Raw genomic sequence first — 22,576 nt, 5'->3', positions numbered from 1 at the left:
CTTACTATAATTATTTGAAAACAAAATTAAGTTAAGTATTAAGTTGTTAAAACAGTATGTAAAATTTTTTACAGCACTATAAGATTATACGTTTAAAGTTTAAAGTGTGCATTTCTGACGTAAGTAATACTATTAATAATAACAATATGATCAGCTTCAAAGTTCTGTTAATTTTTTTCATATTAAGTCCTGACGTCAGAAACGAGAAATTCATTTTTCATACACTGCTATATACTAATGAAATATTAACTTCATCTTTTTTCATCTGTAACATTTTTTCCAGACGCATAAAAAAAAAGGAAAGTAGAATAGTTTTACTAATTAATAATATTTAAAATATAATATGTGAAAATCTGACGTCTTTCAATAATGAAAAACAGGAAAAATGTATTAGACAGAATAATAACGTAAATACCTACAATTAAAAAAAAAAAGATGTTTTTAATCAAGCGCAGTTCTTAGAATCTTCATTGCACTTTGCATTTTACTCGAGATACTCGTGACTGCTGATATAGGTAATATTCTTTTTTTAAAATATTGTTATGGTATTATAACTGCTAGTAAAAGACCGTCGTTAAAGAATAAAATTTACAAATATAAAAAATTAAAAAAAAAATTAAAGTAATAGAAATATAAAGATTTATTAGTCATTTTATGTCCGTAACACAAAAACATGTGTGCAACTTATAAATGACTATTAACCACTTGAAACACTAAAATTCATATATAATTTTTTCGTAAAGTTTGCGATACCTGAATTTGTTTTTTGATAAACTCATATAATATAAATAAAAAAAATTCTAAAAAAAAAAAACAATGCCTAACATTTTACCTATTTAATTGTATATTTAAATCATATTCTAGACATACAATTTTTTCTTCCCATATTCCTCCCAATTTCTCTGAATATTGACCATAATAAGACAGAACAAACGAAGAAAAAACACAATTTATCCCCCAACTAAATTTTCAGGAAACAAAAAACATAAAACATGTTCTTTTGAATTGTGAATGACGCGTGACGCACAAAGGTAAGACAAATCTATATGGCATCGAAACTAGTGAATCTTCTTGTTCTTTTTTTTCCTCTAGCTATAAATATATCATCATCAGTGATTCAAGTGACAAGCAAGTGTACTATGTCCACTCTAACACAACAACTTTTGCGGTAACCGTTCTCTATAAATGGAGCGCTATCGCTCATCGGTTACTTAGTACTTCTATTACCTGTGAGAGGAGATACAGAAGAAACAATGGCTCGGCTAAGCTTCGTCCTTACGATCATCGCCGTCACATTGGCATGTGTACTTGCGGAAGAGACATACTCAACTCGATACGACAACGTTGACATCGATGGAGTTTTGTCAAACGAGAAGTTGCGAATGCAATATTACAACTGCTTCATGGACACTGCACCGTGCAAAACTGCGGATGCAAAATTCTTTAAAGGTATTGTTGTGCACGAATAAATAGAGCAATTTTTTAATACGAAATGTATCTTACCTTTATGTATTTCTTTTCGTTGCATTAATTCAAAATGTATTTTCCTTCATATATTAGTAGTTGATATTCTATCTTAAAGTACCCGTGCTTGAATCGAATTTAATATTGCCGCTGTTTCGCGATACAGATTGATTCTCTCGTTCGGCTTATTTTGCATCATTAGAGTGTCAGCTTTCTGTTACATTACTGGCTATAACGTAAATAAAATAAAGTTAAAAGCATAATCAATTTATATCCCATAAGATAAATTATACAAATTATTTATTATTAATTATCTATATATCAATTTGCTATTCCGATATTTTGTGTCGTTGTTTCAAATATGAAACAAAGATACTTTGAAAAAAGATTACCAGGCGGATGTATAAAAAGTCAGGCATTGAAATTAACTGAAAAAACAGTATGCAAATAGCCATCTTTATATAACTTTGCTAAACGATGAACGATGAAACAATAAAACGTTTATCAATGGTATAATCTCGATTGTTAGTCAAGTTATGCAATGTTAAATTGACTATAGGCTTCAAACAATACTAAGTTTTCTTTTACATATTTTCTTACATCGAATGATTAGCATTAATAGTTCTATGATTAACGGTTCGATAATTTTTCCTACGACGTTAGATTAAAAATATGGACTTCGAGCTACAGTCGAAGTAAATACGATTCACAAGAATATTGAAATTAATTGCATTGTGAGATTTATAATTTTCTAAACATTTACTTTTTCGTTCTTCATTTTTGAACAAGTACCTATGTATAATATACTTATTTATCCTTTATGTTAATTAAAATGGTTGGTTATCAAGATTTTTCGTTGTGCTTTAGGAGTCATAGGCGAAGCTTTGCAAACTCAATGCAAGAAGTGCTCGGAGAAGCAGAAAGCTCTCTTGGATCGCATGGCTGACTGGTACACGAAGAACAAACCTGAACAATGGGACGCTTTTGTTAGGAAAACCGTGGAGGATGCGTTGAAGAAAAAGGGCTATTAAATGACTTAATTGATAATCGTCGATAATAAATATTCGACAAAACTCTGTCAAGGAATTACGAGAAGACCGATAACCGAAACCTTTTAAATTAATTATTAAATTATGTACATTTTAAAATTAATTATTCGGACAAGAAACTAACACCGTAATTGCAGTCTGCATTGTAGTGCTATATTATTGGAATAAAAATATAAAATAGAATATATAAAAACAAGAGACAATTGAATTTTTTCCCCTTCCATTATAATTAAATTATAAATTAATTCTTACTTAATTAATTATTTAACTCTTAGCGCTAGCGTGTATTTTTATTTTACAAAGTTATGTAAAAAAAAAAAGCTTAAAAGATATTACCTTTTAATAATTATAAATCTGCGTGCTTAAAAAATGACTCGGTACGTAAACTGGCTGTGGTAAGAACAATAGACAGCCGGCAGATTTGCTCAGATCCTGCAAGATAAAGCGATATAACGTACATGCACTTTAATTTCGTATCGATTCGACGGTACAATTAAACGGAAAATGTCACAAAAGCGTACCCACGTAGGATCATAATCGACATAAAAATAAATACGTTAAAATCAAAGACGAGGAATATATCAACCGATGTTCGTCGACGCACCTTTGTTTTGTTTTACGTGCAAAAGGAAAAATACGAAGAGGTGCAGAACAAATGAACGTAGCGACAGCGACGCATCGCGGTGACGTAAGCGCGAGCCGTCACGTTTTACCGGTCAGCATGAAGATAGCTATTCATCCGTTGACAGCTGATCCAACAGCAGCCTGGCGTGAGCTATCCCAGCATCAAAAAGTTGTGAAAATAAATACAAAATTGCCGACGACCGAGGCACCGAGCGACAAGGTACGTTCAGCGATTTTTAATCGCCCTGATTTCTCGACACGGACAGGTGTGTTTTCGTTAACCTTAAACGGCACTTTCATTTCTATACACGTTCAATGCCATTTAGTCGTACGGCTTGAGAGACAATTTAGAATTGCCAACGCGACTGCGATTGCCAATATAGGCGCGTTAATTCAAAATGTATGAGTTTAATGATTATACGTATTTATTTTTAGTTGCGCGTGGTGTGCATGAGTGATACGCACTCACTTACGCCGTTTATAAAATTCGACGTGCCTGCGGGAGACGTTTTCATCCACGCTGGGGATTTCACGAAATGCGGTAGCCTGCAAGAGGTCATAGAATTCAATAATTGGATAGGTATTTTATTCTGCGCGTTCGCTAAAATTGATACTGTACATCGATGAGAATTATAGACGTTACGTATTTTTTCCTAACAGGCAACTTGCCACACAAGCATAAGATAGTTATAGCTGGGAATCATGAGCTTAGCTTTGATCCCACATTCACACATCCCTTTTCTGTGCACACCAGTGGCGATCATCAAAAGCATACGGGGACCAGTATACTCGACGATATACCTACCTTGGGTATGTCTAAGGATACCCTTGCTGAAGCTATTAAAACAACAAATATTAAAGATTATTTGACAAATTGTATATATCTTGAAGATTCTGAAATCATGGTGAATGGAATCAAAATATATGGCACTCCATGGTAAATATTATCTCATTAGTTGTGCTAAATAACATAATAAAAATAAAACATAATGTATACCAATTAAGAATTCATACAAACTCGAATTAAGAATATTTGTACTTAAGAAGCATTTTCATTTATATTTAAAATTAAAAACAGCATATGAGAAATCTACATTAATGTTACTTAAGACAAATTTAATCATTGCAATTTTATCAAAGATACATTATACAAAAGATTAGCATTTGTCTTCTTTGAACGTGTCTATATGCGAAATATTTGCAGAAGATAATTTCAGGTATAAGAGATTCTTATTTCTGAGGGACATTTCATTGAAACTTTAGGCAACCAGAGTTTTGTAAGTGGGCATTTAACGTACCGCGTGGAGAAGCGTGCCTCTTGAAATGGGAAATGATTCCGTCTGACACTGATATCCTCGTAACGCATACTCCTCCTGTAGGTCACGGAGACTTATGCTGTACTGGTGTACGAGCCGGATGTGTCGAATTACTGTCGACGGTGCAGAATCGCGTTAAACCCAAATACCACGTCTTTGGTCATATACACGAAGGTATGATGAATATTAACGTTATGGAAACATCTTATCTCATTTTAAATGTAAGTTTTCTTTTTATAGGATATGGCATATCTTCAGATGGCAAAATAATATACATTAATGCATCAACGTGTGATCTAAATTATCTACCAAGTAATCCACCGATAGTATTTGATATAACATTACCTCCTGGTATTAAAAAATCGTAAATCTTCGAACACGATTAACATCAATCTATATTTCATTGCATATTATTATATTAGAAATACTTCAGATCTTTCTTACGAGCTTAAGAAAACTTGTTACGTGAAAAGCGTAAAATTAGTGATTTCTTCTTGCCTTAATTTATAAATTTTGTATAAGTATAGTATAAGCGTTATATCTCGTTTTTTTAATACGATTTTTGTAATATCAACAAAATTAAGTAGAATGTGATCCAATTTGTATAAGCTCTTGCTAAAATAAAAATAAATTATATATTACATAAGTATTTAATAATTTTCTTCACAAAATATTTAATATTTCGATATTTTTGTTTAAAACAATGAAAATAATGATTTTTTTTTAAGGAAATGTATATTTAAATAATGATTAGCAGTAAAAGAAAATTATTTTTACTTTTCATACATTTATTGTAATACCTAATCAAGTAACAAATGGCACTTACTAGGCAAAAAAATTTGCAATCTATATATAGCCGTAACAAACTAAATTCGCACGTTGGTCGACTATTATACTGAATAAGACCAGTGATAGTAATTTTTTTATAACATATATAAAATCATTTCGATTTCAACTGTTATAAATTATTATGCTTGCATTAAAAACGCAACCAGTGCCATTTTCTTATCGTATACATTATAATAGCAATGCATTGAATACATTTCAACTAAACTACGAAAATTTAAGCAATTTTATTTTCATTATAATGTATGAAAAATTTGTATATTTATATATATATATAATGCAGATCTAAATTGATTCTTCTGATATCCGTATTGACAAAATATACTGTATGTCATTACGCACTTTGAAGACATTTTAATTAATTATATAATTTACAAATATTTTCGTTACTGATCGAAATATTAATCCATTAAATTACTAATCTCGTTGTCGAAATTAATGAAAAATATACTGTGTCATACCGTTAAACTTGGAGGGAAATGTCTGTTTTTAGATGTAACAAAATTCTAAAGCATCTTCTTCCGCTAGAAAAAGTTCATAGAACTACAAATTATTTTAAAAAATCACCTTATATATCTAGATTTTTAATTCATATATATATTATTTCATGTATCGACTGTACCAATTAATTTTGTTATTAAAAATTTATGAAAAAATCAAACGAATATAAGTTTTAATTTGGAAATTGAAACACACAAGATACGCACCTAACTAACAGGTAGACGAAGTAGTTTGTAACTAACAATAACAATAAACAAATGTAAAAAGAAATGTTCTTTTTACACAGTTTGAAGTAGATTACGGAAGATTTTTGTCTAATATGGTACATTTGAAAACAGGTACGATACAGATTCGCCATTATGTGTCCGCCTTACTGCTTCGGCAAACATCATGGAAACATCAATGCACTAAAAGATAAAAGGTAATCAGTCGGGACAAAATCCAGATAATACCATTGTCACCGTTATCGTGATAAGAATTTCGTTTCAAGAATTCTTTAACGAAGAAGAAAAAAGATAGTTACCTGAATTTTAGGACAATCTTTCATATGACCATCTTGAGGAATAGTGTTGGTCACGACCACAGCTTCGAAACAGGCATTATTAATCCTACTAATCGCCGGCCCACTAAAAATACCGTGCGTGAGTATCGCATAAACCTTCGTGGCACCAGCTTCCAACAATTTTTCCGCTGCATGGCAAATGGTACCGCAAGTGTCTGCCATATCGTCCACAAGAATAGCAACTCTATCCTTGACATCTCCAACTAATACCATACTCGCGACTTCGTTAGCTTTCTTTCTTTCTTTGTGTATAAGCGCAAACTCAACGTTTAATCGATCTGCGATAGACGTGACTCTGCAAAGTAATTGTGATCGATGTATTTCTTTCTTCAATTAAAGTGTTAATTAATGTATCTTTTTTTGATTCTCACCTTTTAGCACCACCTGCATCTGGAGAAACAATGATACTGTTTCGCCATTCAACGATGTTCTCTTTGATCCACTTGAGAACAGCTGGCTCAGCAAATAAGTTGTCTACTGGGATGTCGAAGAATCCTTGTATTTGACTAGCGTGCAAATCCATTGTGATAATGTGATCGGCACCCGCCACAGACAGCATGTTCGCAACTAGTTTTGCGGAGATCGGAGCACGGCTCTGTAAAATAGATTTTCATCAATCAGTATTGAGAATTCGTACGAGTCCTTCAAGTCCATTTGCAACTGGAAATAGCCTGCAATTCAAAGAAATTGCTATTAAAACCACGAAGATATATTTGACAAATTAAAAACATTGCAAAATCAGTTTCTTTTGCTACCTTTCTAAATCAAGATTTTAGAAAATATGTTACTTTATCTTGACTGCCTGTCGGCTTTTTGATAGGCACAATTAGATTTACTAAATATTGGAGATAGATTGCCGGAAAAAAAGATTATTTCTCAGAGGGGACAAAATATAAAATACAATGGCTATACTAAAATATTATTTTTCAGAAAATAGATATGTTCGTAAAATACGTTTTTTTACAGGAAAACGACGTTGCAAATGCACCCCAGTTAGACTCTCAACGACTATCGTAAGTAAAGCAAAGTATCTAAAATTATGAACGCAAAACGGAACACAATGCATCTCCGTCCCTTGCCCATTATATGGCAAAGGATAATATGAGATGAACAAGAGGGCAAACATTGCTAACAAACGCATAATATATGGATAAGTATCGTAGTATACATCACACAAAAATTATCACAAATGTGGATCCATTCCAAGAAACAAATATGCTAATATCGCGAATGCACGTATATGCAATATTACACGACAAAAGAGAATTTATAGTAAAGAAATGCATTGTGCAAATAAATGGAATACGTTTTACAATTAGTAAACCACAAGATTTATGAGTGTAAGATTTAAAAAAAAAAAGAAGAAAAAAAAAAAGAGTTATTAACAATTAAAATTATTTCAAAGTACCATCAAAGTACTGTCCGCAAATTTATCACCAAGATAACACATTGACATTCCTATGCTGTTTAAGCATTAATAGGATAGGCGACATTTGATTAGTACACTTGGACATTAACACTGTTTTAAGCTTCAATAATTAGTACCCAATGAAACATACATGTGCGTACCCCACTGTACTAATTGCCAACAATGTACTGCTATTATATTAATATTTTGCCCTCTCATTCGAATATCAATATGCTTTGACCAAATGTTTCATTCAATCATTCATTCATGGGGATACCACTGTGCTGTATAGCAACGATATTATAAGTTTGGTTAGTCCTACAAAGAAAAGTCTCGTTTGAATCCAAAAAGTAATATTACAAATCGAATGGTTTCATCGAGTTATCATTACAAACGCTGCACTCGACAATCTCGTTGCTATTATACTCACTGTAGACAGGTCGGGCAGAATATCCTGAAAATACCCAACTATTCAGAAACTTAAAGCAATATTACTTTTCCTAGCAAACATTTTATAGCCGATAATCTATTTTTTTTCTTTTTTTTTTTTTCTATCTTTCAATCACGCTTTATTTTACAATATAAACATACGAAACGATTGAGCTAAAAATTGATAATATAAACTGTTTAATAGAAGAGACGGAATTGTCGATATTTTTATTCTTATTATTTCCATGCAGAACCCAAACTATATTAAGAGGTGCACATCTCTGTTGTATATAAATAATAAAAAATTGTAATTTAATTATATATATTTATATATATTTAATGAATAAACTTATTTAATGCATAATATAAATAAAATATTTTAAAGAACTATTTGCAATAAATTTAAATTATTAATTTAAAGAAACAGTCGATGTCGGGATTCTCGTTAATTATGAAGTTATTGTTACCGCAACAAATATGTGCAAAAGACCTCCCTCAGAGAAATCTAGCACGAGTTTTGCAACAGCCGTTTGGGTTATCTAATTTCTGATAACCTTACGTCATTATAAACAACATGCTTAAAAATAATATGCATTTGCACGGAGGTTCTAAAATATTTGCTATTTATTTCATTGTGAACATTTCAATTGTGTCAAGTGATAAATAACATAAAAAGTTAATTCTAGGTGTAGTGAAACAATAATAATTATTGTTATTATCTATATTTCCATCTATATTTCAAAATAATTTGCATATGTAAATACCAAAAGCGGTGAATGTACAAAATAAAACGTAAAACTTTTCGATTAATGAACTAGTGACGTAAATCCGATTAATTACGAAATTTAAAAAAGCTTAACTCATGCTTGATTTTCTTACAAGATTTTAGATGGTTATATGTATAAGTAATATAATTAACTTATAATCACTATATGATTTCTAAAAGTAAAATATAGAATGTTATTATACGTTTCACATATATTATAATTCATGCTTGCATATTTTCATTATCCTTGTATAATTAATATTTCCCTTGTATATACATTCGAACTATATACTAGTTTCACCATTTGCTTCTTATAATGATATTTAAAGAAGATAATCTTTAAATATCATGCGTTTCGTATATTCATGATTTTATTTTTAATTATAATAAATATATATATTGTAAATATGTACAGTTATTTAATATTTGCAGTGATAAATAAAAAAGATACAGATATCCTCAAAGAAAAATAAAAAAAAAAAAAATACTCGGTAATCAGTCATCAGCAAATGGTGAAGATCCTGTAATCTAAGTGTATTATCTGGTGAAGCCCAATAACAATAAAGCCGACAGAGTACAAGCGTATTTCATATGACGATGAGATCGTGTTTTGCGTTCCAGAAATGATATTACTCCACTTGGTCTGTTGCAAAGCTATGAAAGAATTAAAAATATAACATATAAAAAGACCGCTGCAAGTTACCCTGAATTTCCACTCGTTCGACTTCATGACAATCTGATTTTTAGAGTCTCCATCACCGCCCTGTGAAGATATAGTATGTTAAAGAAATATATAGTATCTACGAGATAACATTTCCTTTGTTATCACTCTTGTTGTTTCAACTCTCTTAAAATTTCAAGATAATAATACGGAACTCATATTAAATACTACAAGAATTGCGTGTGTCTACTTGCACAATAATATAAACGCAATTCACTTATATTTATATAGACAGAAATAAGCGATAAAACTTTAAGAAACATATTTTCTGATCAAGTTAATAAACTGCAATAATTGAAACACATTTCATCAGACCAGATTGTATTAAATCATTCGCTAGGTCATATTGTATAAACTAGATGAAAAATTCTAATCTTAACTACCTGTATCCACTAGACACACCTAAGTCTTGATTAAAAAAAAATTGTCACAAGTATAAGTATGTATTGTTCTTTCTTTTTTTTCTTTTTCTAAAAACCATGCCGTTGATACTAAAATATTACATAAGTGGAAAAATTAAATATTCAGAAACAAATAGATTGTAATTATGTTAATTCTCAAACATTGGTAGTAATAAAAAAAAAAGTTAAACCATTGTAGCTATAATACATGTACAATTTTACGTACGTTGATTGTACATGCATATATAAACGTATTCACTGCAATGATTATGTAAGTAGTCTAGACACAAGTCTCAATTACTGAAGTGTCTTTAAGCACTTTACAATGTATCTCAAGAATGAAATTTTTTAAATAAAAAAAAAGCAGAACTGTGTTAGAAACGTATACGTTAAGAGACGCGGTAGCGTCTCGCGTCGAGTGTACGCGAGACCTACCGCTATCTTTTACCGCGAATATCCGTATTGAGAACGGTATTGTTTAACGTTAAATAAGATGCAAAACGTGATTGTCCTTTTTACAAAAACAGCTAGTAGTAGAAAAGCGCATGTGTTCTCTGAAATATTTGTAGCAAATCAATTTAGTCTACAGGTATATTTCTTTTCATTCTGCGAATGCACGTATTGCGTCACATGTCCACATTTTTTTTTTTTCTTTTTCTTTACCAACGTATTATCTCATATATTATGAAATTGCAGCTCGTTATATGTCGTTAATGCAATCTTGAGAGAGGGGGGGGGGAAAGTACAAGCATTAGAATTAAAGAATATTTTACAAAGGCAAATATATACATAGGTCTAATCAAAATATTGCAAACAACATTTCAACGGAATATTAATCCATGGACTTATACCTAATACAGGACATAAAATTGAAACAACTGACTTATGTACAGTTATGTTAACATTACATACATCTAATTTTCGCTGATCTACTTATTAAAAAATACAAATGTACAGCATACTTTATTCTCTCACTTACCTTGTCTTTCTTATCCTGCCTGGCGTAGGGAAAGCAAGGAATAACTGCTGTTACCCGAGACGCAGACGCAATTTTGCAGGCGTTGATCATGATCAGGAGCTCCATGAGATTATCATTCACCTCGCCGCTTCCACTTTGAACGATGTACACATCCTCTCCACGAACGGACTCTCCTATCTCCACGCTAAACATTAAATTCTTGCGTTATTTCTAACACACAATCCTGTAAAAAAATAGCAATACAAGCATGTAGAAGATACATTGCACATTATTTTTCTATTTTTTACAATTTTAAATTAAAATTAACAATTGACCGACGCGTGCCGCTTCGCCATGAAGCTTCGGGGGGAAAAGCCTTCTCGTTTACCATTATTCGCGACGTTCGCAAGGATCTCTCGAAATCAAAAAGTGATCGACGACCGCGTACCGCAGATACCTGCGAGTTGGCGCGCGTGGCAGACGACCATCGGAACTGGAAGGGCCATTTAAAGGTGTAAACACAGGGAAAACCGAGTAGGGGAGGAAGGCGTGATGTTACGAGGATGGCTGAAACGCGCTTAGAATTGGGAAAAACGCGGCTCGACACGAGGGAATCATATGCGGCCCACGCGCGTCAGGACACGTGGTACCGCGCGGCCACGCACTGACAACGGAAAAGCGCGGCGAGCGTGGCGAACGGGGGGCGACCATTACCATGTCTCGAGGTTGCTGAATTTCTTGGTGACAACCTTGCCGATGTCGATACCGAGGCGGTCGACGATCCGCTGGGCGAGATCTGGATGCGAGGTGCCGCTGAAGACCTTGATGTTCGGCATTCTGCTCTGCAGGACTCGCGCGCGTGAGCTTTCCAAGTTTGCGCGTAACAAACTCTTGGCACGCACTGGCTGCGACACGGGCATCACTACAACAGAAGGCCCACCGGGACGGCCGGCCAATCGGTGATCGCGCGCCTACCGGACGTGACGTCGGTCCGATCACACGCTCCGCCTACGCGCGCTTGGTATCTCTCTCTCTCTCTTTCTTGGGCGCGCGAAATGGAGCAGGGCTCCTTATCAAGTCTCACTACTCCTTTAGCCTAGCGCGATCTCCCTCTTCGTGCTCCGGAAAATAAGGATTTCCAGACAGCGCCGATAAGCGCGCCCGGGTGCCGATTGCGTAAATCATCAGCCGCGACATCCATCGGCGCGCCGCCGTTGCGAGAGAACAACATCCGCTGTTGATCGATAAAACATCTCGCGCGCTCTTCCCCGCCCCGCCCTTCTTCGCGGGCAAAACCAATTTTTACCCACCGGACTTTATTAAAAAAAAATAAATAAAAAAAGGGGAAGTAAGTAAAAATAAAAAGAACATCGCGTTTTATAACAAACGGGCGTGAACGCTCGCGTCGATGACGCGTTACGTGAGTACTTTTATCGCGCGAGCACCGCGAGCGAGCACGTGCACGTCCGTGTCGTCCCCGCGCGGCCCTCGTAAGGCGAATCGCGACGTGTACGTAACCGAAATTCAAAAGGGGCGGGCGCGGGTGACAGTCAACTTTTGCACATCGATGTGGGCGCCGGGGGCGACACGGCGGCGGCATTAAAACGAACGACGATTCGCGCGCGCGTGTGTGTGTGTATCGCGTGCAACGTGCGTGCCTGCGTGCGTGCGTGCGCGGCGTGAGTTTCTCGACACGACCAACCGGGTTAGGTACGAGGGGCCGCGACGGACCGGAGCAAAGTTTCCAAGTGTAGCGGGCGCGCGGGGTGACGATCCGCGTGGAGAAAGGACGCTCTACGTCGCGACGACGCGACGCAACGCGACGCGACGTGACGCGACACGACGCCGTCGGTGCGTGGTGCGCGTCGCAGGGCACGGGCTCGCATCGCACGTCCGGGCGACAATGACAACGTGCTAACCCGTCCCAGGTTGATTAGGGAGCCATGGCGAACATCGCGGCGCAGCGAATCAAGCGCGAATTCAAAGAGGTTATAAAGAGCGAGGAGGTGAGTCGCGAGCGGCGCGGAGCCCGCGTGATAAGCCCCCGCGACGGCTAAAGGCCGTCCGCGATTACGCAATCAACCGGGAACCCGCACGCGGTTGAGAAAGCCTGTTGCGTCTTGTCCGGTTGTCTGTCAATCGTATGCATTTCTCTCCCTCGAGAACGAAAGAAAGAGAGAGAGAGAAAGAGAGCGCGCGCGAGAGAGCTAACGAGAAAGAGAGAGAAAGAGAGAGGGATCTCAACTGCCGAAGGCAAACCGTCTTGGACTACAAAATCGCGCGCTCGTAGACAACGCCGCGATAATTATTATCCCTTTGATTCGCCAGGCGGTCATGTCGCGCGAGAGCCCAGATAAAACGGAGAAAGCCGTTACTCACCACAATTCACATGCGCGGGCCTGGGATCTCGGTCGCACTGGGATCCCTGGGCACCTTTGCACCTCTTCAGACTGCTCATCCTCGCCGTACACGTCCCCCGTTTCTGATAACGTTCTCCACGTGCTCGCTTTATCTCTCGGGACGGCCAAAACGCGCCGTGGCGTCGCGGACTAAAGCCGCACCATGACAGCTCTGCGAAATATTATCCGCCGCGGCACGTAGATCCCTCTTATCGATGTCATAGGTTATGATTACATGTTTATTTTGATAATTTGCAAGTCTGACGTAGTACCACACATAAAAATTTTACGCGGGGGGCATAATTTTGCAATATGTTTTCGACGACTTTACGTACTCTTGTCCATGAACGCGTAATTGGAATGCTTTTCTTTTTTTTTCTTTTTTTTCCTTTTCTTTTTCTTTTTTTTTTTCTATTTGTAGTTAGGGCTGATATCGAAAAAATTGCATGAATCAGAATTGTCAAGAGATAATTTAAATTGTTACGTTTGAGTTTTTTAATACTTAGTCGTTTCTAGATTTTTAAAACTTGCTGCTTTTTCTAATCAAGCGTATCGATGCCGTTTAAATATATATAAAATTATATCGAGCATTCTTTCAACCACAGTTCAATTCTTAATTCACAAATATACGCATTTGTTAGGTTGCAAAATTATTTTTGTATTTCTTTTGCCGTGTCACATAATCATAATTGTTTTATAATTGTTTTGATAACTTATCTAAATTATTTACTTGTCCTTACATGTCTCGAAATTGCAATACATATTTGTAGCAGCTGTCTAACGTACGTTACATGGTTGTTTTGACACGATGCTTATTCTCTAATATTAGTTACATATGTATCATATCACGTATCTGTCTAATATTATGTATTTTGACGTTTGCACAGATAGCAAAATGCGCAATTAAAGTGGAGTTGGTCAATGATAGTCTTACCGAATTAAAGGGAGAGATCGCTGGTCCGCCGGACACACCGTACGAAGGCGGTAATTTTGTGCTCGAAATCAAAGTTCCCGAAACGTATCCATTTAATCCACCTAAAGTAAGTTATTACTTTTAAAAAGTACAAATATATTTATGTAGCAAGCATTTTCACACTTTCTAATATTATTTTTGTAGTATTTTATAATACACGCACAAGTATAATATTCACGTGGTGTGATACAAAAGGCAAGACCAGGTAACGAGAAGATCGTGTGAACAAAGAAATGTAAGCAGTTCTCTTCGACGTCGACTCACAACTGTGACAGTGAAGAATGCAGAGCAGAAACGGACAGTAAATCAACACCATTTTAGTCGCGTTTAGAGTACGGCGATTAAAATTTAGATGGTGTGCAGAAGGGTCTGCTCACATTTCTTCGTCTGCATCTTCTTATCATCTGATCTTACACTCCGTATCATATCGCATAAAATTGTTTATGAACCATGCAGGGCACGACTCCCGTGCAAACGGCTACTAACTCGTTAAATCTTTTAAAAATATATATTGTCATTAATTATTTTCGATTGTAATTGAATTTAAAATATTTTACTACATAAAATATATTTGATTTAATATTTTGCAGGTACGTTTTATAACAAAAATATGGCATCCTAATATATCTTCTGTCACTGGTGCTATATGTTTGGATATCTTGAAAGATCAATGGCATGTATTTTTATTGCAAATTTGTTAATTAAATTATTAATAATTATTATAAATTTTTATTTAATTTATGTTATAAATCTGTCTTGTATGAGCGAAAATGTACTTTTATCATATTCACATATTTTCTACGCTTTATAATTTAATATTACGATTTTGTTTGTTTAATGGAGTAGCTAATGATCGATTTGTAAATTAATCTTATCTTTATTTTTATATTTAAGGGCTGCGGCAATGACTCTGCGTACAGTATTACTGTCGCTACAAGCATTGTTATCTGCAGCAGAACCTGACGATCCTCAAGATGCAGTAGTCGCTAAACAATATAAAGAACATCCTGAATTGTTTCGTCAAACTGCCACACATTGGACATTTGTATATGCAGGTGGTACGTAATGTGTTCGCATACTTGTGTCACGTTTATGTAATCTTTATATTTTGTATTAAAACAAAATAAAAATATATATATAATATATTGAATTTTCAGGGCCAGCGAAAATGCCTGATTTAGACGACAAGATAAGAAGATTAACAGATATGGGGATTGAAGAACACAACGCGAGAGTTGCTTTATCTTCATATAATTGGGACTTGGAACGCGCCACCGAGCACTGCCTCTTCAGTTAGTGATAACTACATAGTTAATTTGTTCATATCGAAGCATTTGTCGCATCCACTCATTTTATGCTGAAAATTTCCTTGTAATAATACTTTGTTCGGATATTGACATCATTAATGATTTTACAATTAAAATTCTGCACTTAATGACAATATCTGAATGATAAAACGACATTACTAGAAAAGCTGTTCAATATTACCAATAGTCGTTTATTTAATTTGTAACATAAGTGTGAGAGAGAAATAATATTGAAAGAAATTGCTAGTATGAATCAATTAGCTAAATTTTAAGCATTCTGTGAAAAATATACTATTTTATATTACATTCTGTTCAAATTCCATTGTTGCTTAAGGAGTAATATAATCAATCAACAAAATTTTAATAATTTAGTATGCAGATTCGATGTAAATGTATATCCTTTCTATGCCATTTTTTAATTTACGTTATTTTACAGTCTGATGGTTCTTTATTCCATTAGATTCTTAATGTACATTAGAAAAATTAAATTCTCAGTAAAATCTCGATATGTATTCATGATAGTAGCTTTCAAGTATAATTATATTGTGTTTCTATAATTTATCCTTTATATCAGTAATGCACACATTTGTTTTTATAATTTGTGCAGTTTATATGCCATATTTACATTTTTGGTAGAAGGTACATGTTACAAGAAAAACTAGTTTCTTTCGTTCGTTAACTCAGGACATACATTTTGCTACTGCAGCTAGTTCATTACTTTTTCTTATATTATTAAGTAACTGTTATCACTTTTACATGGCTAAATTTGTCTTTAACAAACAAACAAAAAAATTAAATTTAATTTAAGACTTTAAGAAATATGAAATTTGAACTTATATCTTAATTAAAAAAATCTAAATTTTTTGGATTATTTTTTTAATCTGTCAGAATCACTAAGCATAATTTGGTTATCACTGATTTATAAATAAAGCAATATATATCATATGTGGAAAGAAATTGCTTTCAGTTTTAGGTAGATAAAGCATAATTTGAGAAAATTTGCTTGTATATTATTGAAATAAGATATAACCTGTAAAAAGACCCATAAACTTGTTCGCTTTGATGTTAATATTTTACACTTGTACATTTTTGTGTAAGTGTTGGCTTACATCAAATGGTAAAACTATCTATCTATCACATTACAGATATGTACCTTTAGAAATATACATTTCCGCTTTTTATTTCTGTATCCATATCATGCCGTGTACATTCCAGATTCAGGTGTAAATGGCATTTATTTAGTAGTCTCAAATAAATTTTACGTTACTTAAAAATATGTGATTGGAAAAAAAAACACAAATTAAATTTAATTAATCTTACTTTAGTAATAAATCTTGTAAAATCATGAAATGGCACAGTTAGAATGAGAATTGAAATTTAATTAATTCATTATTTGTATAATAATGTATATGATGCAAAAGTGCATATAGCTTTTTGTACAATCAAATGTTAAATCATGCGTGTTATACAGTGAAAGAATTAAATTTTAATCATAGTTTTACCAATTTGTAACATGAATTTTTCCATAAATCAGATTTAAAAATGTGATAGCTATTGGTTGATTGTAAAAACTATTTTGCTTTATTTTTTTTTCTTTGAAATATCTAGCTCACAATATATTATCGTACATATGGGTTTGTTTGTGGATGTGGTTGTGGTTCCAACATCCTCTTTGATGTTTTAATTGCTGTAATGTTTAATATCATGCAAAAATAAATAGTTCTTTTTTCATTGTTCTGACTGGATTCTGATTTTTATATTTAGATTTTTTCCTTATCATATATTTAATTTTTATTCAAGATTATAGAAATTATTCTTTTATTTCTCCCTGTATCTAAACTCAGTACAGACATTTTTTTAAACTTTTTTTTGTTACTACATGTATATGTACGAATATTTAATAAGTGGGGATTTCTATTCGTCATTTAATATTGAATTTATATCAAATTATATGAGTCAGCTAAAAATAAATCTCGCTCAATTTCATGTATATAGTTTATATATACAAAAGTAGCATATAAAATATTTTTATGTAAAATTAACTACTACTTAAGTTACTGAAGATGTCTTTCCTGCTGAAAACACCATTAAACTTAATTCCAAATGTATTATGTATAAATATGACTCCATATTGTACACAAAAGCAAATGATATAAATATATATAAATTAATAGTTCGTAGTAATAATTGCTAAAATCAGTAATTATGGTAAGATAAAGCATGTATAATGATAACGATAATAAAAAAAGCCCAATTGATGATGTAGAAACTAGATCTATACTTTCTTTTTATCTGTGCGAATATTTCATACTCTTAAAAAAATTAATAAATTGTTCAGTCATTCATTACATTTGTTCTACACATATAAACAATATGTAATACATTTCAATAATTTATTACAAAAGTTGATTATTAACAAATCAAAGTAATTTTCAGATTACTTTGTATAATTCCATTTTTTTATACTAAAACAAATCATGAGCACGCTTTGCGTGCGCTACTTTCTGAAAGATCCCAATGCGCGTTATTATAATTGGGGACATTAATTAATTATAAACATTTCTATATGATGATACATTATAATTGAATAATCTATAGTCGATGACGTGTTATATGTTCAAGAGATCCAATTACAAACTACGAAAAATAAAGAGCTTGTAACTTACCAATCTGCATGAACCAGCGGAGTTGATGAGTTCTGCCGGTGACTGTAACATAAAATAAAAAATATTATTGTAGACATGACGATATATCAGTTAATAAATTTAATAAAAAAAAAAGGTAAAGGTTTTTTCTAAAGATTTTATTTAAAAAAATTTATATTTACCTATAAGTTGCTCCGCCGATGCAGGATGCCCCCCGGGCCTGCTCCTCCTCTCAGATGGGACGTGACGAGCCATCCTTCCGCGCACAGGAAACTCACGAACGCGCCCGTGATTTTACATTCGCGATAATTATTGATGGCTTGCGCGCGATATTTTTCGGCACTGCTGTAAAGAGAAAATCCTGAAAACAAGTTACTGACTTACCCAATCTGCATACAGCGGAGTTGTGGAATTCTGCCGGTGGCTGTAACATAAAGAGGAAAAAATTAATGTAGACGTGCCAGAAAATTAATAAGATAAATAAAAAAAAAGGTAGAAATTTTTTTTTTAATAAAGATTTAATTTTAAAAATTTATGCTTACCTATAAGTTGCTCCGCCGATGCATGATGCCTCCTGGTGGGCCTGCTCATCCTCTCAGGTGGGACGTGTCGAGTCATCCTTCCGCGGCACTGGAAACTCGCGTACGCACTCCCGTAAAAAAAATTTACGTAAGAAAACGTCCGCATACTTTTCGGCACTCCCGGAACGCCCGACGAACCGGCTGCGGTTCGTATATTTATTAATATCGGCGAGCGGCACTTTTTTTTCACTGCAGCGGAGGTCCTCTTGATCTGTAACAGAAAATATAAAAAATTATGTTGCAGATATTAAATTAATTAAATAAAAAAAATTTAAAAACGTTTTCAAAAATCTGAAGACTTAATTCGGAACAAAAATTGATAATTACCCTGGGGTTGCTCCGCTGGTGCAGGATACCCTTCCTGGGCCTCCTCCTCCTCTCAGATGGGATGTCGAGTCGTCCTTTCGCGCACTGGATACTCGCGGGATTGTCTATCTTTTGAGCCTCCGGTTGACTCTCGTCGGCGGAACAAACGACACCGAAAACGTCCTCTAAGCGGCGAATGAGACGAGTCGCGATATTAAATGTTCCCCGCGCACTGAACACTCGCGGGATAGTCTACCTTTTGAGTCTCCGGTCGACTCTCGTCGGCGAAACAAACGACACCGAAAACGTTCTCTAAGCGGGGAATGAGACGATTCGCGATATTAAATGTTCCCCGCGCACTGAACACTCGCGGGATAGTCTACCTTTTGAGCCTCCGGTCGACTCTCGTCGGCGGAACGAACAACTCCGAAAACGTACTGTAAGCGGCGAATGAGACGAGTCGCGATATTAAATGTTCCCCGCGCACTGTACACTAGCGGGATAGTCCACGACACTCCCGACCGTCTCAAATCCTTGAATTCGACACGAGAAACGGGCTACGACGCACGGATGCCTCGACATTTTCGTGTCGAACTCGACCGCGTGCTCGCCGTGACCTCTAGTAGTACACAGTAATTGTTGAGTCATTCTTTCGCGCACTGGACATTCGCGAGATAGTCCACGACACTCCCGACCGTCTCAAATTATCGAGTTCGACACGAGAAACGGGCTACGACGCACGGATGCCTCGACATTTTCGTTTCGAACTCGAACCGCGTGCTCGCCGAGACCTCTATAGTACGCAATAGCACGAGTCACTAGTCTAGTTACCAACTCACAATCAGGCGATCGATGGAGCGCTGTGATTGGTCGGCGCGCTAGGGTTTTCTCTCACCCCAGACGAGAGAACCAATCGGTTTTAAGCGGTAAATCGAATTTCAATAAATTGTTTCTTTGAATGTATTGTATGACATTCAATCAATAATTATTGGATTCTTTTAAATAATAAAAACTAATAGAAGAATAATAAAAAAATATTGTAATGAAATTTTAACTAAGTATATATTTTTTTTTCACTGATCAAAATTTATGCATATGTTACTATTACAAATCAGTCAGTCACATTTACAAATACTGTATCCAAAAATTATGATTTATATAAAGTATTAAACAAAGTAAATGGCGAGGCAGGTTTTATATCATTTTGTACATTTATACTTCACATTCAAAATCAATTATCCATGACTATATAGTCTAAGTTTCTTTGCAGAGAGACTTGCTAAAAATAAATTATTATTAACATTAAAAGAACATAGATCCATAATAGGATCTGTTATTGGAAGATTATGCAGTATTTGGCCGTTTGCTATACTCCATAAGGATATACAGTTATTGGATTCTGTATATGCTGCTACTAATGTGTCATCTTCCGCTGATAAATAACATGGTCGCGACAAAAGTTGTTGAGAATTACCGGCTTGGAATGTATGCACAGCATTATATGAAACTGTCTCTTCGTTAGATGTATTCTTTTCAATAGTACATACTATGTGTCTCGCGTATGGTTGTCGGGAGTTAGGTCGAGATGATATAAGACAATGATTACTTTTTTTATCGTAGCGCACCGAGACAAAAGGGCCTTCTATAAACATTTGTTTAGGTAAATAAAAGGTATCCTTAATTTCGTATGTATAACACGTATTCAATCGACATGCTATAAATCCGCCTCTACTGATACCGCTGCCAGGATTCGGGGGAATTGTTGCCATTGATACAACTGGTGACTTATCACTGTTACCTTCTAAAACGCTAACAGCGTTTGAAGTTTGTCTAACGTCAAACTGGGTGATAGTTCCATTTTGCGCACCGGTAAGAAAAATATTTGGGTTATCACCTGACCAACAACAGCTCCAAAGTGGGCATTCTGTTTGATAAGTATGCATTATCATATTATTTTGAATGTCCATTAATCTTGCACACTTATCAAAGCCAACGCTGAGAAGAGTTGTTTGTTCCGTGGAATGAAAAGCCAAATCTCTTATAGCTTGAGTGTGTAAGAAAATAAATTGCCGTAGACTGAAACGTTCGCAATCTATTTTCCTTATGCCATACCCATTAAATAATGGGTTTACTGATTTCTGGGAAACAACTAGAAATTTGTACCACGGATTGTAATCGAGGACGCGACAGCCGCCTTCTTTACAGATTTCTACAGAATGTTCTAAATGAAACTTTTTCGAAATACCGCTCGAAGTACTCTGGCTAACATCAACATTCGTTTTTGATTTATGACTTTCAAATTCGGTAATACGTCTTTTCATACAAGTCATTTGGTCCTCGTATATTTTTAGACGAATGTTAGCTTGCATTAAGTCCATTCTCAAACGATTTTTTTCAGCTGACACGTTAGAAAAATCGTTCTTTAATTTATCGTATTCTGTAGAATCAATTGCGGTCAGTTTTTTCGCGTACAACATTCTAATATGTTTCACGGATGCTTTCTTATTACATTGAGGACAACGGCGGTTTGTACTGTTGCAAGAATGTTGCAACCATCTCTGAATGCAACTGTGTCCAAATAAATGTCCACAGCGTAAGCAACACAAACGGTGTTCTCCTGAAGTAGTCCATTGCTCCATGCATATAGGACATGCTTGATCAGAATCTATATCAGAGACATCCAAGTTTACTGCACTCCCTGCAAAAGATTTAATTTTAATTAGATACACTTATGCATATATGTGGTCTTATCTTTATGCTGTGACTATTCTGTTAATGTATAACTCATACTTTGTTGTAAATTTTCAGTTTGAATATCAGTTTCTTTGTTGCTTTGGCTATCACTGGCAGCAACATCTTCACTTTCCTGCTGTTCGTCATGTTCTACATGTTGTTCTTCTACTTGCATTTGTTCATCCACATCTACTACATTTTCGTCTGTCAAATAACGCTAAATATTAAATTTGATTGAAATAAGATTCTAAATAAATAAATTAATAAAATGCTATTTATTATTAACATTGTTTACTGGAAATATAAAATTATTAATTACATAACTTGTAGGTGTTGCTAATTATATCTAATGTTATCTAATTAATACACATATTCTCTTTAATCTTCCGCTTTCGGAATTATACAATAATATATATGTGTATTTGTTTTTACGATACTTACTGTTTTCCATAACCTCTAACTTTTATTTTCTCACCCAGTTCGATTCAATTCTTAATACATAGTGAAGCACGCTGTTTTCTCTTTCTTCTTTTTTCTATTTTTTTTCAATCAGATATTTGTTCTAGATTAGAGTGATTCATCGAATT

General features: G+C 34.5%; 5 protein-coding genes and 2 long non-coding RNA genes across 14 annotated transcripts; 3 read left to right on the top strand and 4 right to left on the bottom strand.

The window, feature by feature from the left end:
- The first annotated feature begins 1,193 nt into the window (after nucleotides 1–1,193).
- On the top strand, nucleotides 1,194–2,709 carry LOC139111670 (ejaculatory bulb-specific protein 3-like). Its single transcript, XM_070672146.1, has 2 exons — nucleotides 1,194–1,449; nucleotides 2,332–2,709. Exons 1-2 carry the CDS (start codon nucleotides 1,254–1,256, stop codon nucleotides 2,493–2,495), a joined length of 360 nt encoding a protein of 119 aa, XP_070528247.1. The 5' UTR covers nucleotides 1,194–1,253; the 3' UTR covers nucleotides 2,496–2,709.
- Nucleotides 1,456–3,134, bottom strand: LOC139111671 (uncharacterized). The gene is made up of 3 exons (XR_011547254.1): nucleotides 3,035–3,134; nucleotides 2,850–2,945; nucleotides 1,456–1,693 (listed from the first exon to the last, which is right to left on the bottom strand). It is a non-coding gene; the product is annotated as an uncharacterized lncRNA (long non-coding RNA).
- A 34-nt stretch (nucleotides 3,135–3,168) lies between these two features.
- LOC139111668 (metallophosphoesterase MPPED2) lies at nucleotides 3,169–5,099 on the top strand. Of its 5 annotated transcripts, none has more exons than XM_070672139.1 (5): nucleotides 3,169–3,357; nucleotides 3,573–3,717; nucleotides 3,798–4,074; nucleotides 4,401–4,414; nucleotides 4,517–5,099. In XM_070672139.1, the coding sequence occupies exons 1-5, from the start codon at nucleotides 3,169–3,171 to the stop codon at nucleotides 4,819–4,821; spliced, it is 930 nt and encodes a 309-aa protein (XP_070528240.1). In that variant the 3' UTR covers nucleotides 4,822–5,099. The 5 variants fall into 5 exon arrangements, with proteins under 5 accessions (XP_070528240.1, XP_070528239.1, XP_070528241.1 ...); XM_070672138.1 differs by having other exon boundaries at nucleotides 4,401–4,627; nucleotides 4,694–5,099; XM_070672140.1 differs by having other exon boundaries at nucleotides 4,401–4,627; nucleotides 4,680–4,822.
- Nucleotides 5,100–5,220: 121 nt separating this feature from the next.
- On the bottom strand, nucleotides 5,221–13,616 carry Prps (phosphoribosyl pyrophosphate synthetase). Of its 3 annotated transcripts, XR_011547253.1 has the most exons (8): nucleotides 13,425–13,616; nucleotides 11,760–11,967; nucleotides 11,067–11,250; nucleotides 9,669–9,728; nucleotides 6,734–6,957; nucleotides 6,324–6,657; nucleotides 6,007–6,207; nucleotides 5,221–5,823 (listed from the first exon to the last, which is right to left on the bottom strand). XR_011547253.1 is itself a non-coding variant. In XM_070672135.1 (7 exons), exons 1-7 carry the CDS (start codon nucleotides 13,501–13,503, stop codon nucleotides 6,115–6,117), a joined length of 1,182 nt encoding a protein of 393 aa, XP_070528236.1. In that variant the 5' UTR covers nucleotides 13,504–13,592; the 3' UTR covers nucleotides 5,221–6,114. The 3 variants fall into 3 exon arrangements, 2 of the variants coding, with proteins under 2 accessions (XP_070528236.1, XP_070528237.1); XM_070672135.1 differs by having other exon boundaries at nucleotides 5,221–6,207; nucleotides 13,425–13,592; XM_070672136.1 differs by lacking the exon at nucleotides 9,669–9,728 and having other exon boundaries at nucleotides 5,221–6,207.
- Ubc4 (ubiquitin conjugating enzyme 4) lies at nucleotides 12,626–17,461 on the top strand. 2 transcript variants are annotated; one of them, XM_070672145.1, is made up of 5 exons: nucleotides 12,626–13,051; nucleotides 14,332–14,484; nucleotides 15,008–15,090; nucleotides 15,312–15,475; nucleotides 15,575–17,461. In XM_070672145.1, exons 1-5 carry the CDS (start codon nucleotides 12,989–12,991, stop codon nucleotides 15,712–15,714), a joined length of 603 nt encoding a protein of 200 aa, XP_070528246.1. In that variant the 5' UTR covers nucleotides 12,626–12,988; the 3' UTR covers nucleotides 15,715–17,461. The 2 variants fall into 2 exon arrangements, with proteins under 2 accessions (XP_070528246.1, XP_070528243.1); XM_070672142.1 differs by lacking the exon at nucleotides 12,626–13,051 and having other exon boundaries at nucleotides 14,236–14,484.
- An 861-nt stretch (nucleotides 17,462–18,322) lies between these two features.
- LOC139111672 (uncharacterized) lies at nucleotides 18,323–19,155 on the bottom strand. Its single transcript, XR_011547255.1, has 3 exons — nucleotides 18,912–19,155; nucleotides 18,552–18,793; nucleotides 18,323–18,432 (listed from the first exon to the last, which is right to left on the bottom strand). It is a non-coding gene; the product is annotated as an uncharacterized lncRNA (long non-coding RNA).
- A 1,152-nt stretch (nucleotides 19,156–20,307) lies between these two features.
- Nucleotides 20,308–22,569, bottom strand: Rfwd3 (ring finger and WD repeat domain 3). Its single transcript, XM_070671769.1, has 3 exons — nucleotides 22,431–22,569; nucleotides 22,047–22,193; nucleotides 20,308–21,954 (listed from the first exon to the last, which is right to left on the bottom strand). Exons 1-3 carry the CDS (start codon nucleotides 22,438–22,440, stop codon nucleotides 20,492–20,494), a joined length of 1,620 nt encoding a protein of 539 aa, XP_070527870.1. The 5' UTR covers nucleotides 22,441–22,569; the 3' UTR covers nucleotides 20,308–20,491.
- Between the last annotated feature and the right edge of the window lie 7 nt (nucleotides 22,570–22,576).

Source organism: Cardiocondyla obscurior, linkage group LG24 (assembly GCF_019399895.1).
Source record: "Cardiocondyla obscurior isolate alpha-2009 linkage group LG24, Cobs3.1, whole genome shotgun sequence".
NCBI lineage: Eukaryota > Metazoa > Arthropoda > Insecta > Hymenoptera > Formicidae > Cardiocondyla > Cardiocondyla obscurior.
This window is presented reverse-complemented; position numbering and strand designations above follow the sequence as displayed.

Bases quoted from the DNA above. Each gene is read 5' to 3' on its own strand.
- Ubc4 (XM_070672142.1), top strand. From the start codon at position 14,236: ATGGTTGTTTTGACACGATGCTTATTCTCTAATATTAGTTACATATGT. The intron at 14,485-15,007 runs GTAAGTTATTAC...AATATTTTGCAG, and splicing joins ATCCATTTAATCCACCTAAA to GTACGTTTTATAACAAAAAT. The intron at 15,476-15,574 runs GTACGTAATGTG...TTGAATTTTCAG, and splicing joins GACATTTGTATATGCAGGTG to GGCCAGCGAAAATGCCTGAT.
- Prps (XM_070672135.1), bottom strand. From the start codon at position 13,503: ATGAGCAGTCTGAAGAGGTGCAAAGGTGCCCAGGGATCCCAGTGCGAC. The intron at 6,958-9,668 runs GTAACTTGCAGC...TCTATTTTACAG, and splicing joins CGAACGAGTGGAAATTCAGG to AGCCGTGCTCCGATCTCCGC. The intron at 6,208-6,323 runs GTAACTATCTTT...TTTATCTTTTAG, and splicing joins AAGATTGTCCTAAAATTCAG to TGCATTGATGTTTCCATGAT.
- Rfwd3 (XM_070671769.1), bottom strand. The intron at 21,955-22,046 runs GTATGAGTTATA...AATCTTTTGCAG, and splicing joins AACTGAAAATTTACAACAAA to GGAGTGCAGTAAACTTGGAT.
- LOC139111668 (XM_070672137.1), top strand. From the start codon at position 3,169: ATGAACGTAGCGACAGCGACGCATCGCGGTGACGTAAGCGCGAGCCGT. The intron at 3,718-3,797 runs GTATTTTATTCT...TTTTCCTAACAG, and splicing joins AGAATTCAATAATTGGATAG to GCAACTTGCCACACAAGCAT. The intron at 4,075-4,400 runs GTAAATATTATC...TTGAAACTTTAG, and splicing joins AAAATATATGGCACTCCATG to GCAACCAGAGTTTTGTAAGT.
- LOC139111670 (XM_070672146.1), top strand. From the start codon at position 1,254: ATGGCTCGGCTAAGCTTCGTCCTTACGATCATCGCCGTCACATTGGCA. The intron at 1,450-2,331 runs GTATTGTTGTGC...GTTGTGCTTTAG, and splicing joins GGATGCAAAATTCTTTAAAG to GAGTCATAGGCGAAGCTTTG.